Source organism: Barbatula barbatula, assembly GCF_947034865.1.
Source record: "Barbatula barbatula genome assembly, chromosome: 7".
In the NCBI taxonomy this organism is placed as follows: domain Eukaryota; kingdom Metazoa; phylum Chordata; class Actinopteri; order Cypriniformes; family Nemacheilidae; genus Barbatula; species Barbatula barbatula.
This window is the reverse complement of record NC_136770.1, coordinates 19,503,530-19,522,375: the sequence shown is the minus strand read 5'-3', so window position 1 is coordinate 19,522,375 and position 18,846 is coordinate 19,503,530. Positions and strand designations below refer to the sequence as shown.

General features: G+C 37.9%; 1 protein-coding gene across 1 annotated transcript in view; it reads right to left on the bottom strand.

Moving 5' to 3' along the window:
- Positions 1-18,846, bottom strand: part of srgap3 (SLIT-ROBO Rho GTPase activating protein 3) — a 65,262-nt gene that overhangs the window by 11,021 nt on the left and 35,395 nt on the right. Inside the window, exons 6-18 of the mRNA XM_079460710.1 lie at positions 17,693-17,821; positions 14,825-15,046; positions 14,567-14,668; positions 11,936-12,133; positions 10,496-10,580; positions 7,860-7,887; positions 6,327-6,429; positions 4,741-4,801; positions 4,059-4,136; positions 2,981-3,115; positions 2,587-2,692; positions 696-923; positions 316-389 (exon numbers count right to left, since the gene is read on the bottom strand). Of these exons, the coding sequence (XP_079316836.1) occupies positions 316-389; positions 696-923; positions 2,587-2,692; positions 2,981-3,115; positions 4,059-4,136; positions 4,741-4,801; positions 6,327-6,429; positions 7,860-7,887; positions 10,496-10,580; positions 11,936-12,133; positions 14,567-14,668; positions 14,825-15,046; positions 17,693-17,821 (1,549 nt within the window). The remainder of the gene's footprint in view (positions 1-315; positions 390-695; positions 924-2,586; positions 2,693-2,980; positions 3,116-4,058; positions 4,137-4,740; positions 4,802-6,326; positions 6,430-7,859; positions 7,888-10,495; positions 10,581-11,935; positions 12,134-14,566; positions 14,669-14,824; positions 15,047-17,692; positions 17,822-18,846) is intronic.

Below are 18,846 nucleotides of genomic sequence, written 5' to 3'. Positions count from 1 at the left end.
CACACACACAAGCCAAAAATGTTAGCAACACTGCAATGCTAATCAGCACACCATCTTTCAAATACAGGGCGATACAACATGTCTTTAAAAAAACTACACGCTTTTGGATTCCAAAGACTAGCATCTGACCATGCTTCCATAGATTCACTAAACAAAACCTATCATTATACAGAATTTTGCCTCTGGTTATATCCGGTTGTGATTTTCAAAGGCAATAAAACATAAAGCCATGAGAGACGGTCGTGGGTGTGTATAAAGCAATGGATGAATGCTCAAATAAAAAACAAAAATAATCTTGCTCTTGTCTGCACATACCGTCATCGCTTGTGTGCGGCTCAGTGCCATTGTCTGCTTCATCAATGGTGCCTGGTTCACTGTGAGGGCTGTCACTGTATGAACACACACACACACACACATATACACAAACAGAAAGAAAAAGAGAGAGGTCAAAGAGCACAGTAAAAAGTCCTTGGTACATGTCAAACATGTGCATTAGTCACGTGATTTTGCAAATATGATTTTGTCACATGATTTTTGCAAATTATAGTATAAACAGGCTTTCCAAAGTATTCCACTAAATATAACGTAAACAGCGTCAAGAAATAAGTATAACACTTAATCCACCGCTGGCTTTACTGTAAGAATGATGACATTCCTGAGTAACATCAAAATCCAGCTTAAGTCCTAGAGCTCACCAGTACTCCTCTCCTCCAGTCATGCATTTCTCATAAACAGGACCATCCAGCTCCCGGTGGCTGGGGAAGATGACCTCATTGTGGATGATGATGGTCTTGATGACCTCATTAACATGAGCCTGGCAGGCCACGGGGTCCTGACCGTCCGGAATGGGGATCAGAGTGGGTCCGAAACAGATGGCTAGGTTATACGGGTCCATCATGTTCTCATCACTGTACTGGGACAGACTAGAGATGAAAGTAAGAAAGCGTGAAAATAATGTCTATTTTTGTTTCAACGTGTTGAATGTGATGTGTCAGCAAAAAAGTAATGGTTTCCTAAATATTCTTGTCGCCTGATAAACAGATAGTACCGTTCCAAATTGAAGCCTTCGATTTAGTCAGTGTTTTCACTTTGCTTAGTATTTAATAAGCCACAGGAACATAGCCTTGACACGTCAGTGTTTATAAACTTGTCTCATTAAACTTTGCCCACGGAAAAAAAGTACCGTTGCTATTATTGTTCCTTTTACAGAAACTTAATTTTAGTGCAAAATGTAAAAAATGTTCCACCAGGTTTCTCAAGTTTTATCAAAAGCTTGGAGTGAGATCACATGCGGTTAGGGGAGGAGCCCTAATGGAACCCCCCCAATTTTACACATTGTTCAAAATTAACCAGCACAAATTGAAATTACAACAATTGTTAAATCTGATTAAAAACAAAATCGCTTTTTCCCTGACATCTTTGAAAAATACAAATGCAATGGCAATAAAAAATGTATGTTTTGACAGGATATAAAATATTACCCAGAGCACTCTGCTTTACATTGATGGTTACCTAGTAACGAACGTACGGTGGCCGAGAATGTTCCGTCAACTTCTGTGTGTTTGTGCATCTATGTTGCCTAATAGCGAATGCAATCTGGCCGAGATCACTCTGTGTGCCTGTGCCTCGTATACAAAGTTATATATAAAGCTTGCAGGACAACATGGTTGGCATTGCCTTTTCGGCGTGAGAAATACAGGCGTGTGAACTGGTTGAATTGCGTGTGTCTCACGGCCAATGCGCCAATCGTTCTGTAGACACATCTTTCACAGAGTGAAGAGTTGCTAGAAAAAGCACAACTCCCGGTAGATGTTGTATTTCGTAGCCGGTTCTGTCTTTGTTATAATCTAAAAAGTGCACACAAGCGAAGGTCAGAAAATCATTCTTACAATTCAGCAACTGTATCTTTAAGTCCCTAATGAAGTGATTACTTGAATAAATGAAAGCCAACTGGCCAGCAACTCCTTTTAGTCCACTAACCATAGCCAATTTTTAATTGCATTGGACAAGTTTTGGATCCTGGGCTGAAGGAATGTTTGGGAAACTTATTTCTGATGTGCACACTTCATTTTTTTCTGTCTCTTACACTTCTCATACTTCAGCTGTCTGTTTCAATACATCCATCCATTACTCTGTCTAGAAAATTCATCTTTGTGCACAGTGCATTATCTTTCAATAGAGCTGAACTCATTCAGTCTCTCATTGGATGTTCTTCTGACTGCTCTAATGAGTCACAGCTGCGAGAGCTGCCGACATGAAGGAAAATGAAGGATTCATATGGAAAACTTCAAATTTTTGTCCGGTCGGGACGGGAGTGAGGAAGCATCAATAAAAGGCCAGCAGAAGGGGACAGGTGAAGTACAGAGTAAATATCCTCCAAAGCACTCCTTGACAGACAGGGTCAAATATAAGACTGGAATTTAGGGGGGGCTCTTGAATAGCTCTTTGTAAACAACGATAGTCTTTGTTTGTGAGTGCTACTATTCATAAATGCTGATTTGCCAAATGTACAGTCTAAAGACAGAGATATTTTTGAGGCGGTGTCATAAAATGACGTATTAGGCGCAGTTGAAATATAAAGCTTACTGATTCAGGAATGCAAACAGGTATCTCATGACGATGATGACGGTACGAGGAAGGGTAACTATTATTTGCTGGATGTGGTGAGCTCTCTCCGCCGACAATTCGAGCTCTGAAACGAGAAAGAAATATCAACAATTGTGCGATATACAAAGAACACAAAGTCAATATTACCTATGACCTCCATAGCCAGGCTGAATCCTTTTTATTTTTTTGTGCACACTGACAAATTACTTCGCCAAGTAACAAGAAAACAAATCAAATATAAAGTCAGCCAGCAATAAGGCCATACAACAAATCACAAAACAGCAATCTCTGGTCTTTTATCAAGCTGGAACACGGCAGTTATATTTTGACCTATATTAAATGCATCTCTGCTGGAGATGAAGGCAACACTTACTGATGGTGGACATGAGATCTAAAAAGCGTTCCTTAGGAAATAGGGGGTTCTCCAGGCCTCTAAAGTAGAGCTTCAGAACACCTGCCACTGAGTTAATGTCGTGATCGCTCTGATCATCCACCAGTGGGTCTTCACCTGGAATACATGGTTGTGAAAATTTAGGGAGTCCATGATTCACAGTAAGGCTAATGGAAACCGTAGTTGTATTCCTGGCCAGTTTTCATATGAAGCTTCAAAGCTTCCAAGACACAAGAAGGTCGTAAAAATATGACATTTTGCAAGAATACAAAGTATAAATATTAATATTTACATGTATTTATCAAGCAGATGCTTTTTTTAAAGTGACAAATGAGACAGCATTTTACATGCAGGATTTAGACAGAAGACAAAATGTAAAAACTAGTTTTTTTATCTTTCAAGCCAATTCAAGTTTATTTATATAGCACTTTTTACAATGTTGCGTTGTTTCAAAGCAGCTTTACATGAAGAAAACACAAAAGAGTAACATTCAATGTAAAGGGTCCTTGTGAGCAAACCAACATGGCAACGGTGGAAAGGAATCAAAACTCCACTGACGAATAAATGTAGTTAAAAAAAATCGGATATATATCGGAGATATTACATGTATAAATAAATAAAGACATTCGTTTAATAATCTGATCTGATAATGAAAAGTTCTCTTGGTTGTATTTTGTTCAAACGTTTGCACAACGTTAAAAAACTGAAAAGGGAAGTTCTTTTGGACCAGCACCGTTTACCGTAGTATAATGCAAAACATTATTTAGCCTTTAAAGAACTTTAACAACATCAATAAACACATGCAAAAGAGGTAGATTATATAAGATTATGTAGGTTTGTATTTGCAAACATAAATAGAATAGAATCCATCTATCTACTGTATTTGTTTAACAGAAGAGCTTCGTACATTACATCAAACCCTGCTGTAATATAATAATTTTCCGAATGTTATTTACACCGTCTGTTCTCAATAAACATCAGATGTGCAGAAGAGACAAATTCACTGCTTCGACAATACAAAGAATGAAACATAATTACTGTTTGTCTTGAAGCGACTAACCTCTCTCGAACGAGTTTTTAATATCGTTCACTTCCACCTGAGATCCAGGAACTCGGAATATGCCTTGCTGTTGCAGCCCTGACGGGGGAAAAGAAAAAGAAACACAAGGCCCAAACTTGTCAGGGTTTGACATCGCATTATTTCAGCCTCATTGCTTTCAGACAATCTGAAAACAAGCTGCATAGATTTCGCTTTTTGACTCGGCCTGTTCTTTTGGGACATGTGGCTTTTGTTGAAGGGGTTTAAATAATTAGCCAAAGATATAGTGAAATAAAAAAGCTACGGTAGATCACGCTGAGCCCGGTTATCGGTCGTCTTGTCTTTACTTGACTTCTGTAAAAACCTATGGCCTTATAACCACCAGGCGGTAAATAATAAATCACCAAAGCATGTATAGCAGCCAAACTGATGTCATTCCTTCAATTTACTGACTTGAGTTTTAACCTGACAGATGGACTTTATATGGAACCATTTGCAGAGCGTCACGGGATCACTAAAACTTACAACAGATGAGTTCTTATTCAAATCAGCATCTGTGTCTGTTTCATGTTCAGCGTGTAGGGCCGTCTCTGAATGACAAGGGCTTGTGTTGTTTTTCGAGAGCTCTCTAATGGTTTCCAGTAGATTTCAAGTCAGCACGTTCAGCTGAAATCAATTAGTGACCTTTCCTTGAACCTCTTACCATATAGATTAATGTACCGAACGCAGCTCTCCACCACCAGAGGAATGGGTTGACCTGAATCCTGAAAGACAACAACAATTACACAATGGCATCAATTTTAGAGCAGTTCCTGAAAGTGTGATTGTCTCTAATGACAAACACATACTTTACGATACATATGTATTTATGTTACATCTGGAAATGTGTCATTAATGTATAAAGGTGCCCCAAGCAATGTTGTCTTTATTTGTTTGTGTTTGCTATTCTGCTTTGAAGGTGTAGATGTTTTTTGTCTTCTCATTCTTTACAGGGATAGTTCACCCAAAAATGAAAGTTCTGTCATCATTTACTCACCCTCTTGTCATTTCAAACCTGTACGACTGACTTTCTTCTGCAGAACACGCATCTATTGTTCGGATACAAAACCAATGCAAGTCAATGAGTACCGCCGTTATTCGGTTTCCAACATTCTTCAAAATATCTCCGTTTGTGTTTTACATGACAAGAAGGTGGGTTAATAATGACAGAATTTTCATTTTCAGGTGAACTTTAATCCCGGTGTAACATGCAGACACAAAATACAGGTATAGGTTATTTCTCCCAAAAATTGGGACCATGTGGTTTTGTGACTTATTTGTCAAGACTTTCTGTTTGTCCAACCAATGACTGACGAGATGTGTTAGGAAAGCTCATTCGCAGTGATGGAGAAATTACATACTGTAGCTTTAAAAAGTGAGCAATAAACTTTAACTTAGAGAGACATTTACTTGGAGCACTTTTAACAACAGGTTTGTGTTTTACGGTTTCAAAAGCTTTAAAAACAAACATTTAGTAGTAGTTTTAGTAGAGAATAAAGCAAAGCATTAAGCGTATCTTTCCTCAAGAGCATTTGAAGAAATAAAAAAGCATTAGAGGTTCAGTCAGGGTTGGAGCAGGAGTATAATTATTAGAAACATTCCTGCTACTCACATAAGGTCAATACAAAAAACCTTTGCGGTTTGTGAACTCTTGGGGAAAGAGGCAATGACGTGCCATTGAAGTGAATGCATTACAGTGCTATCTGACAAAAAAAAGACAGTTCATGCCTGGCACTATTCTAAAGTACCTGGTTGCGGGTACGAGCATTCCGTCTTCCCCTAGGACAAAAGCAGCAAAAGCAGAGCAGCGTGAAAAGAGTTGAGAGATTTACAGTTAGAGGAAGGGATGACAGTATCGCCATGGAGACAACAGTGTCGCCGTGGTGACTGGGTAGAATAGCATTAGGCCAGCTGCTGGAATGGCTTTAGATGCAGCAAAGGGAGGCGTGAGGAACACATGATGTCCCTTTAGTTCATTTTTATACTGTATCTTTAAACCAGTTCTGAAAGCAGTCAAGCACTTAAATGCATAAATTAAGTATTTGATTTCTAAACGACTTGAGCGGGGGGCATCACAGGCCACCCTTTTTATCTGCATCATCGCCACCTGGTGAAAGACTGACGGAAATTAACAGGAGCAGGTAGAGGGCGTGAGCGCATGAGTCAGTGGTAGGAAAAGATAAGAGACAGAGCTTGTGTCAGCTATCCCTCCGGCCCACTAGGGGGCGTCACGGTCAGTTATTAATCTACCTTAATGAAACTCTCCATATTGCCATTAAACAGCTTATGGTTATAGATGGAGCGAGGCCTTGGCTTCCGCAATTTCTGTGGTTTTGGGGGAAGGGTTGGGGGTCTGAAGAATAAAGATTGTTAGGTGGTACAAAAATACAAAAACATACAAACCTAAAATTATACATCCTTTATTATATACCGTAGCAAAACGTCATTGCGATATATCTATGCACTCATGCTTTTACGTACTCACTCGTGTTCCTAGCAGAGGTAAAGGCCTATAATAAGGGGGTTTAAATAAGCAACAGGCATTCATTGTTGTTTCTAATTACATCCTAATGCGTTTAACCTCAAATTAACCAATACCAACTGCAGGGAGTTTTCTATTCCCTAAAGGTGCCAGAACTGGCCCCTTATTAAAACATTTAGCTATGGAAACATAATTGCTGTTGTGACAGGCTGGTACATGCCATTAAACTGGAAAATGACATGGCTCTGTACTTTGGCTGTAAACCTGAGGGGCATAGCACATGCTGTTGTTTATATTCGCTTATTAATCATTAACAAGAAGGAAGGTTGTTTTCAGTTGAAATAAATGCCATATTGATGAACATACAAAGGCAACAATCCTCAAAAGAGATCTTGACCAGTTACTACTTCACTAGTTAGTTCAGGCCTGAAAAGCATGATCAACAATTATGTGAATGCAAATGCCTCAAACGAATCTCCATTTCATACATTGCATTTTAAAATCATTCATATTCATAACCCAATGCAAATGTGTTGCATTCTCAGGGCCGCCACAAGGGGCAATACTGCGAACATTAGCATAAATGCATATGAAAGTATACATAACAAAGTCTTGCTGAGCATGTTAGTTCAGCTTTTGATAAATGTATAGGTTTCATGGTGCAGACATCTGGAGGGCTCTCTATCGCCCCCTTGAGTATGTTGAGGTTGTTACTGCGGCAGTGATGAAAGTACACTTGCAATGTATAAGTCAAGCATTCACAGTTGTGTTTGTATACTTGTGTATATCAAGTCCATGATGCCCATATTTTATAAGCTTCATGGACTGGCCGGATTTCAAAATAAAGGCATTATGAATATACATCTGAACACTGGTATGCGTCAACCAACTGAGAGGTTAGAACAGGTGCAGATGTACAGATGATGCTCTGCATCTGTTTATCATGAAAGCAGTATGTCTGAGAACATTCTGGACAAGCCAGCGTGAGCAGAGTCCTTGCCAGTGACAGCTCGAGGACAAACCTCTATCTGACCGTTGTGTAATATCTCTTTGGGATGCCAAAACATTTATTCGTCCTTTTTGCGTTTTACCATGGCTTGTTATGGGTTTATGGGTTGTTTTATCAGCTGAACTCGCAGCAAATGGACTGACTAAAATGGATTTACAAATACAAAATAACTGAGTTGTCACACAGCTCTGCACAAAGCAAGCAAGAATCAAATCTTTTCCCTTTCGGATTTTAAATCAGCTCATGAGGGGAGAAGGAGAAATGGGGGAATCTTAATTCACATCAATCTTACCTTGTAGTTCCGCATTCTGCTCTTTCTCCTGGAAATGAGAGAGAAAAGAGGGTGGAGTCAAAAACTGCATTATTAGTATGATCTCATGCAGGGCGTTCTAAAGCTCAGTCACATTGCACTGACGGCTATAGTGAGAGTGGACAGCCCCATTGAAGGAGAGATGAATGGCTGAGCAGCCACACTGCGACTGAGACAAAGAAGAGCACTGGTCACCGTAGAAACCTCGGAAGAACCCTGTGGGGTGTCAGACGGATCACAGAAGGGACCTAAATAAGCGTGTGTGTGCGTGTTTGTATGTGTATGAGAATAAGTAAGTGTGGGTGTATGGGGGGATTAATTCACACTGTGGCAACAATGACTGACGTTTGTGACGGCTCACTAAATCCTTTTTCTCAATCTCAAGTCTATCCAATAGGGTCCCCTACTATCAATACGTTGAAAACAGTGAACGACATACAACCCCAAAAATCTGTTTTTCAGACACAAATTTTAACAAGATTTTGGGGGGAAAAATGTTAGTGATGCTAGGCCACCCTATGTTGGATGTTATGGCTGGTAAGGCATTGGTGGGTGTTGCTATGCAGTTGCTAATGTTGTCAGAGGGGTGTTTCAGGTGTTGCTATGTGGTTACTAGGGTGTTCGTTGGGGTTGCTAAGAATGCTGTTAGGTTGTTGATCACCATCTCTGGTCAAAAAGGTTGAACATGTAGATCATTTATGTTATAATGTATCAAACCTCCAAGGGCAATGCATGAGTCAAAAATATGGCATGATTTCCTGCATTTATGGTATAAGAATATAAGATATGCCTCCAAAGCAAATCACGAGGATTTCCACCACCGAATAAATGGGATTTTTTTAGCTGTTTTGTCAACACCTGGCAAAATATGAGTTAGGAAAAGTATCACTTGGAAAAGTCTTTCTTTAACAAGCCAAGCAATTTGAAAAAAACGTTGTGTCCCCCGCACAAGTGGGATCGATTACATGAGAAAACTTGAACAATAGTAATAAAACATGTGTATAATAATGCTGCGATACAAAAATATTTGACCATATTCTATTTATCCTAAAAACATGGGAATGGAAGACTAAAACAGTCATTTGGACTATTCGTCAAGACAGGAGGTTAAAAGCCAAAGTAAAGTCGTAATTTAATGCAAACTAAAGACAACACAACAGTCTGTTCACGCTCAGTCATGTCCAATCCAGCCAAAATCACCCAAATTACAATCTCGAAAGCACCTGTCCATGTCTCCACATAATGCAAACGAAGCTCTCCGTCCAATTCAGAAGCGTCATGACATGAGGTGGTACTACAGATGTGTCGTCATATGATATTCAGCGATGTGAAGTGGCCCTCAAATCATTTCATTTCATTAAATCTGCATATCAAATTAGGTGGATCCAGTCTGCCTTTGCTTGCCCTCTAAAATCATTCCAAACACTAATATAGCCTTTTTTTTCCCTGACAGCTGAGGGGTTAAAAAAAGATTCAGAGTCCCTTCCAGAGCGCATTTACATTTCTGCTAAATCTATTTTTTAAGACACTTCCGTTATGCAGATGCTTGGAGCACATTCGCGATACTCATTTAAATCTCCATTTAAGCCAGGTGGCTGGCGCCATGGCAACCCTTGATAACATTAAAAGATGTGCCAAACTAATTGGCTTAATGAATCTAGGATCAATTAGGTGAAAAATTAAAATCATGGGCAGAACCTGCTGCAAATATATGTGCCAAACTCATGTATATGCACCAGAACACGGATACGTACACACACCTGAGCTCCAAACCGCTTTGTGTGTGTGTGTGTGTGTGTGTGTGTGTGTGTGTGTGATGTTAATCAGCCAATGATGTCAAGAGTAAATGAGCACACAGAGACTGGTGAGGGGTGGAGAGCAGGACTGGTCAATGATCATATTAGTGGATGGCTGGACTCAGCTGTGCCGTCCCACAGCAGGCCACCATTAGATTGCGAGCTACCGCACATGCAGCTGCCGAAATACGCCCCCTTGGGTGCTGCCGGCTGATTGATTGGGCGTAAACTGCCTGTAACTGAAGTGACAAGAGGCCTTGTGGGAAATGTGGCCGTGAAAGCGGGGTCTCTATAATGATCTGACAAACACAAGATTCACGCTTAAAGGAACACTTTGGGTATTTTTCACTATACTGTCTATGGACCCCATCTGTGCTATTCTGTCAATTACCAAAAACAATAATTGTCGATTTATTGCTCAGCTTCCAGAAATGGTAAAAATAAAAATACATAAAGCGTTAATGTGTAAATAAAGTTCACACAAAAATTCATTTTTTTCTTCTGCCAAACACAAAAGAAGATATTTTGAGGAATGTTGGGAACCAAAAAACATTGGACACTACTCACTTCCATTTTATGGACACAAAAACCACTATGACATTTCTTTTGTCTTTACATTTTGGGGTAAACTATCCATACTTTGGGTAAACTTTTTTGTATACCATATAAAGTAATGCAAAATACTGTTCATTGGCAAACTAATTCAGATTTTGCATCCAACTGGGACTAAAGTTTCATCCAGACACCTAACATGCTGGCAATGCTGACACTTACAATTTCCGCAGAACGGAGAGAAGTTTATTTAATAAAGCGACTGCTCACCTTCCCCCAGGGTCTGCTTCAGCAGGTCATGCTTGGCCTGTAGTTTAATGATGAGGTTGCTGCCGTTCAGGTACTCCTTGAATTTCTGCGGACACAGATAAAGGCGTCAATGAGCTAATGATTTTAATAGGATGTGACTGATACAGTGGACTGACGTCTGCTGCGGGCAACAGAGAACAGCTTTCGTCGTACTTTGCACGCCACAAATTTAATCTGTTCCAATAGGAGGATTTAATTTCCGTCTCATTGGCGAGGCATGGGCGCTGTCACCAATGTTTTGAGGCTTCGTGTGTGTGATGCCTTTGGACAGATAGATAGGTCAGAATGGGTAAAGTTTCATATTGATACGCGCAGGTGATGAGAACCACGTAATAAAAGATTTATAGATAGCTGAGGGATCCTGGAGTCCAGGTCCCCAAGGGTCTCTATACAAAGAAGAGATGAGAATTTTATCAAACAAACTTCAAAGTAACTTCTCTATTCCGAAACCTAATCTACAAAGTCAGACTCTCTTGGGTTTCAAAAATAGGATGTTAATTTTGAGTAATATAGCCGCAGAAACATATAAGAGACCATTCCAAATTACCATTCTGAATCTGCCTTTCTAGACGTAGTTTGGCTAATCCAGTCCAGTGTTTGTTGAATTTCATCAAAATCAAACCTCAGGAGTGACAAAAAGTCATCCAACAGCAATGTGAAAGACTGGCAGCATGACAAGACTGTGATAAAAATCGAGGTCATCACATAAAAAAATATTTTGTGCTTTACAGTGAATTTGAACTTTTTTCTTTGCTGTAATTGAGGTCTGAAAAAATACAAAGCATCTTTTGTGTTATTTTCTGCAAAAAAAAAATTGTATTTACAATTTGGGAGAAATAGTGTTAGCAGTTCACAGAATGAAACAAAAATGATGATTTTTTTCTTAATAACGTAACTATACTTAGTACATTTTTCAATTTGAAAAATGTTCTCTGAAACGGTCTCTTAATGTTTTGGCGGCTGTATATAAAGTTTATTTATAATCATGAATGTGATTTTACACTTCTCTCACATGTGATCCAGCATATTAATCAGAGATACTCATATACTTCGCCAATAATCGGTATCGCATTTTTTTATGATCAGGGCCGATATATCCTGTCAATCAAAAGAGGACAAAAAAATCCAATGAGTTTGTGCTTGGTATATAGAAAATGTTAAGAAAACATCTCCAGTTTGATGTTCAATATTAATAGTCATTTTATGATTTGAAAACATTCATAAAGTTAAGAAATATTATTTCAATCTTCAGAATCGGTATCGGCAAATTTCACTCTGAATCAACGGTATCTGTAGAGAAATTTTGTATTAGTTCACCTCTAATATAAAAATGTATATTCTGTCAATAAAGAACTACATAAAGTCTCGGTGGTTATTGGCTGAAAAAATAAGGCCACTCACAGTGAAGTAGAAGACTTCCGTCTCCTGCTGATTGGCTCTTCTTTTAGCGATGTTTAACTTGCTCATGTAGCTCTCGGAAGCCACCGATTTAATGGACTCTGTGGATCGGCTATGCTGAAAGGCGTCTGACACATCAAAGTCCTCCACCGTCAGCATGTCTTGTAAGGTCTGCATGGTGGCATCCAGGGTCTTGCGTACCTAATTAAAACACAGCGGGGATGTGCCGAAAAAGAGGCCAGTGTGAACTTTGGAGTACAGGTTATATATAACTTCCGAAAGTTTGACAGTGACATACTGTAAATGAAAAGAACTGACTTTGCGAAGGTACAAAGATGGGGCTGTATCAAACATACAGCTCTGGCTGAGATCAGCATATATTTGATATAAGTTGTAGATTTTTAAAATATAACTTTATGGAATCTAGGTCTGGCGTTGAAAAACATGTAGCGCTTTAAAATGAAAGTCTCCGTGCACACATTTGCTTAAAAAGCACATAATAACATGTAACACAGGCACTTGCCATATTGAAACCCACAATGCGATCATAAGAACGTTGAGATATAAAAAACATATTAAACATCCATTACAAGTATAAGAGACAAAAAAATGTTGTGATAAATGTGCTTCACCGTAACATTTGCAATAATAGCTACGTGTGATTTTTTCATATTTAAGCTCACAGTATTAAAAGTGTTGCTGCTTCACTGTGTCATATAAAACCAGATTCCTGGAAAGTTTATGCAGGTAAAGCTTTTACTACCTTTGACTGAGCAACAGCTCAGACAAAACAAAACAAAATAAATGTGTGCAGGGCCACTTAAAAAAGTAATTGATTCCAAATCACAAGTGACCTTTAAGCAAATACTGCAGTGCTGAATACAGCTCAGAAACGTCCTAAACCTCTGTACCCCAAGCAATCCCCAATGATCTCTTCGAGGTCGGATTCTATTCGACCCTGGGTTTAAAGATCACTCACAGCTATGTATGAAAATGAGGATTGTGGGAATGCTATAGGGACCGTGTGTAAATTGGCCATGGGCTCCGGCTGCGTGGCTCGCAAATTAATGTGGCACATTCCCTTCATGACACAAAATCATCCATTACAAGCCGGTTATGAGACGCAAAATGATAAGGGCAAGATGAAGTCATCAATACACACAGACGGCAGCTATTATAAAATCCATTAGCACCTGCATACACTTAGTTGCTCGGTAATGTGCCCGAGTTGTATTCTGCTCTCCAAAGACACAGAATTACCCTCACCAAAGACTAAACATGGAGATAACTGTTTAATCCCAAAAGAAACGCACCGTTACCAGATGAAATTGCTAGAAATACACTCTGAGTTCCCAGGAAAGACGGACTAAATTGCAATGAGTGTGATTGCTAGGCTGAAGTATTCTCTGGAGCGCTTTATAAACAGCGGAGAAGAAATGTGCTCGATGAGCGCTAAAGACTCTCTGCAGTCTTATGAGTGAAACCCCCGAAAAGTTGAGGGATTATTAAAGTGAGCAGGTGTAGCATCCACATGTGTTTATGAAGCAGTTTCTGAAGCGATTGGTAGCAACAGTGGGATCTCTAAAGTGTACAGTACTGAGATATTAAAGCAAAATCTGTTTAAATTCAACATGAAATGTCATTCACAACCTATTTTCCTTCTATAATTGTAAATTTTTAACTCTTCATTTCTCCATTAATGATACTAATAATATAGAGAATATTGAATATAAAAATATTAATTTGACTTTAAATTATTAAAGACTATGAAGCCAATTTACTTCCTTTGAAATAACATCACCAACAGCACCAATGAGAGTCTTCCACAATTAGATGAGAAATTAAGAGTTTAAAAAAACAGTTAAGTCCACTTTCTTTTGCGTTTTCTTGTGCTGTATTTAATTTATTCATTTTTTAGTTTTTATCACTTTATCGAAATATCCCGACTGCAGTTTGATTCATTCTACTTGGAATGCACAATAAATAAAACAGATATCCGTTTTTTGCAAATGAACTCATTAAATATAAAAAATGTAAATAAGGTCAATTTTACATTGACTTGAACAAGTTTTGCGCATCCAGGCTTTCTACCATAAAGTCTGATCTACATTTTCTAATATTATAGATAGAAATCTCAAATTTTTTATGTTATTATAGCTAAGAACTAAGGCTGCGCAACTAATTGTCATCGATTTTCAATTTCAATTTTGGCTTCCAACAAAAAAAGAAATAAGAGAATCCTTATTTTTTTTTTCATTACAGTTATAAATCCACAGTATATTTCTGTTCGTTATATATTATTTTATGTTATTGTTTTTTATTAATTATATTTATATTTATTGCAGTGTATGCATTCAAACTCGATCTTTTAAATGTTTTATTCAGTTCAATCTAGTGTTAAATTGACAAGTTATGTATTTATTTATTCTTAATTCAATATATGTATACATGTTGTTTTCATAAGTCAATGAGTAATAGTGTTAAATAATCACGATTATACTTTTTGTCATAATCGAACATCTTTACTAAGAACCCCGCAACCTTTTACCATCAGTTTAATACTAGGTCAACTAAGTACACAAAAAATGTTTATTCAAACAACTTGGTGTCTGATCGTTCTCAGGCGGCACCCACCTCTTCGTTCTCGATCTTGAGCGTGGCCAGTCGGGACTGTAGCTGGTGGTAACGCATCAGTAGTTCCGTCTGTACTGGTTGCTGGGCACTCACCTGGCACACCTGGGATGCACCGAAACATAATACACAGCAATTGCATCGTCAGTTTTGATGATCTATATCAGGTGTCTGCAGTCAGTCTGCAGTCTTACAGTACATGTGAATTCGATTATTTCTACTCTTAAGATGAAATTGGAGACACAAGTTGAAGTTCGATACCTCATCTCCCATGTGTGGCAGGAACTCAAAGCGCATTGGTGGGCAAAAGACCTGATTGTATATATCCATGATCTTGTGCTTATCATTGCGAGGGTCCAGGTTGTCCACAGCGTTCTCGATGATGTCCAGACCCTCGTGACGGGAGGTCTCCAGGTTATACTCAGCAGACAGGAACGTCCTAAATGTGCGTGCCAAGCTAGCATGATATCCGAGGTCACAGCACTGTTGAAAGCATAAAAATGAGGACAGGAGAGATAAGATGCATTTCACAGCGAACCTGTCTGACATTTAGATGAACAAAACTCAATATTTCTTTCGGAGAAGGTTGTTTAAACTAAACTTTATTCGCAAAATATGTTTCCATGGTGATGCCTATTTTTAGCGCTCACACGACTTCACATTCTCTCAGGGCAAACTGTACTGTATGACAGGTATTATCTCCCGAGTGTGGATGGGAGTGTCATTAAATTGACTTGATTTAAATGAGCGAATATGATCATGCCGAGAAATGAGATCTTCTAGATCTATAAATAGAAACACAAGCACAGTGGGATATTTTAGTTAATTAGTTTACTAGACAACAAATGTCCAACTAACCTCATACTCATCTGTCCCTATTTAATTTATAGACAATTATTTGTTTGCGATAAGGAACTGTGAGAATCAATTGTCGAGCGTTGAAATCAATTTCGGAAAGTTGGTCTATCATTTTAATCACAAATCTCTTCTGATTCAATTTGTCTATGCACTTTGGAGATTAAAAATGTTCTTGATGTTACATTAAGATTGTTCAGATCAACATACTGGTTCTAAGCATTAAAAGCAAAACGATTAAGTACCGCTTTTAAAGCACTATCTTAAAAGGACCTCCACTGACTTTATAAACCAGTAAAATAATTTTGCTAAATGTTTTATTGAGAGCATGCCAAAGCTCACCCAAATTTTCTCTTAAAAGTCAAACAATTTAAAAGATGGCAAGTGTCAGTACCAAATTGCACTAATGAAAGACACAGCGATGGCACAATATCACATTCTTGTTGCATGTTTAAATAAATGCACTGTTAATGTTTAAATATGCTTTAAAGTAGCACACAGTATCTGGACAGAAGTACCTCAATACGCACACTTTACACACAAAACTTTGTGTGTCTTCTAGCAGTTGCATGGGTGGTCACAATTTTTGGACCAGCAGGCTTAACCTGAATTTTTCTGGCACAAGGTAACCTGGAACACTAATACACCACAGCAGGCCACATGTACCACATGAATTTTTATATATACAGTGGTGGCTTTAGAAAGTTCTGTGAGTTTGGGTTTAGAGGTTTTAACCAATTGGTGGTTTTAAAGATAAACCCACGTCTACATTGGCTATGGCAGTAAGTTTTATTGCTTTTCTTTTTAACCTCAACCTGTTTTCATTTCACAACTGTACAAGTATGCAAAACCGTTTTCACCTAAATTAACCTAAATTAATTTACAGCATATCGCAATAATGAGATGATTGGGTGATGTTCTTCCAGTGCCTGACATGCAAATTCGTAACGTAACGAAAATTTCCTGCGCCAAAAAGTAAGTACATAAAAATGGTCCTGCACAGTAATACGAAATGCTAAGTGAGAAAGACTTGGCTGTGTTACATCGTGAAAAGCATAAATATTGACCAAACATACTGTACATATATAACATGTCTGAAAAAATAATTTTAGGTGGTTATCTACAGTATAGTTTATTCTTACTTTAATTTTGATTTATTATATGTGTGTGTTGTTAATCTGCCACAGGATATCATTGCATATTGACGGGACAGCAATGTGACAACACACTTTGCATCTCTCAGCAAAAAGCCACAGAGGTTTGGTTTTGATTTACAGCACACATACTACTGTAATTCTAACATGACAGCAAAGATGATCCAGCAGAGTAAATACTTCAGTACACTGCACATCACTGCATACTTTCCTAGCCGTAGCAGATTTTTGAAGGGGACAGTTGAAGGGGAGGAGTTAACGGATGCTCCACCCAAGCCGTCTAACATACGTCATCTAAGATCTAAGTCCTTACAGGACGGAAGTGCATTTTCAGATTTTAACTGAAGATGAATTTTAAAAAGAGAATGACCCACATTGAACTATTTACAATAAACGCTGCGATATTTCATGAGCAAATTGTAATTTTTTATTTCACTGGGACTTTAAACATACCACAAATCTCATCTCTTGTGAAGAAGATCTCAGCAATCTCACTCCACAATCGTTTCAGAAAAGATCTTGAACTGTAATCAGGTTAAGTCTGAGATTTCAATATAAGCTTAAACATTTCTCAAAATCTCCCTAAATGAAATTATCTGATGCCATCTACCTAAATTTTACAGACCAAAATTCTTACTGAACAGCAGATATTCAAGTCATGTTTATTTAGATTTCTCCTAAGGGGTTTTAGGAAAGCCATCTGAGACAAAAGAGATTTAATGGACTTTATTATTCTTCACAAACATATCAACTGAGGTCTGAAAGAGAAATCTCTAAGCAATAAAAGTTCTCCATCGCTTATTTGCAGTTAAGCTAGCTAATTAAACGCTCATCTTTTAGTCTGACAAAAATAATTCTACATGGCACAGTAATAGTCTTATAGACTTTGTGCTACTGAATAAAACCAGATTAGGTGACAGTTATAGAGATTATGAATAATAAATCAATAAAAATGCTAATACCAGGGAAAGAGGAATAAAATCAAATTCACTAACAATTACACTCTAGAAAAAGCGAACATGTTAGAACCATGTTAGAACACAATGCAGTGGGCAAGATGGAAACATAACATTTAAACACCCAAGCTAATACATACAAACAACTCATTTCGCATACTCACATCAATCATATCCGAAACATCATGGATGTAATACTTCGCCACAACGGCATTGGTGGCTGCCAGGTTCAATAAATAGTCATTGCGAGCTTTTGTGCATTTCAGCTTGTTCTCTGAGTACTTGGCTTGCCTCTGAAAGACAAAAACAAAAAAAAGAGAAAATTATATAAAGATATTATCTGTTTTCACAAATAAATACTGATGTGACTATATGGGATAAGTTGTCACAAAGGCACGAAGAAAACTATTAGCATAAAAACATCTGCCACATATTTGCATTTAAAGGGACAGTTCACCCCAAAATGTTATTCTGACTGATTTACTCACCCTCTATTATTCCAAATCTGTATAAATGTATTTGTTCAGATGAACAAAGAGGAAGATATTTGGAAGAATGCTTGTAACCAAACAATTCTTGGCCACCATTGACTACCATTATAAAAAACCTCTTTATGCGTTTCTTTGTTCTGTTGAAAACAAAAGAAGATATTTTTAAGAATGCTGGAAAGCAAACAGCTCTGAGGCACTTTTGACTACCATTGTAACTTTTCCTATTATGGTTGTCAACGGCGGCGAAGAAGTGTTTGGTTACAAGCATTCTTCCAAACGTCTTTCTTTGTGTTTATCAGAACAAATAAATGTATACAGATGTGAAACAACTCTATGGTGAGAAAATGATGAACTGTATTACTATACATGCTATGTTAATTTTAATCTTCAGCACAAATGTAAACTTCATAATAATGAAACATGAAATTTAAAAAAGCATTTATTCACATACAGGCAATGGAAAATGATAAAAACATGTAAATGTCCAATAAAGCATACGCAACTAAAAACTATAGTGAGCATGAATAATTATTTATCACATAAGAGTTCTTGATGAATATAAACATGTCTGAACATACAGACCGAGTCTCATCTACTGATAAGCTCCAGATGGGTCCTGCTGAATTTTTCATCAAAACACAGGAACACTCAAAGCAGACAGCTGCTGTAGTACCATTAATAACACGGCCCAGCTGACAGCTACATAGTTGTATTGACTAAACAAAATATTTAAAGGAAGAACAAACACGAAAGTACTAAAACATTTGATCACTGATCAAATGAGTCGAGTTTGTGTGTTTAAACAATTAATGTTACTCAAGAGATGT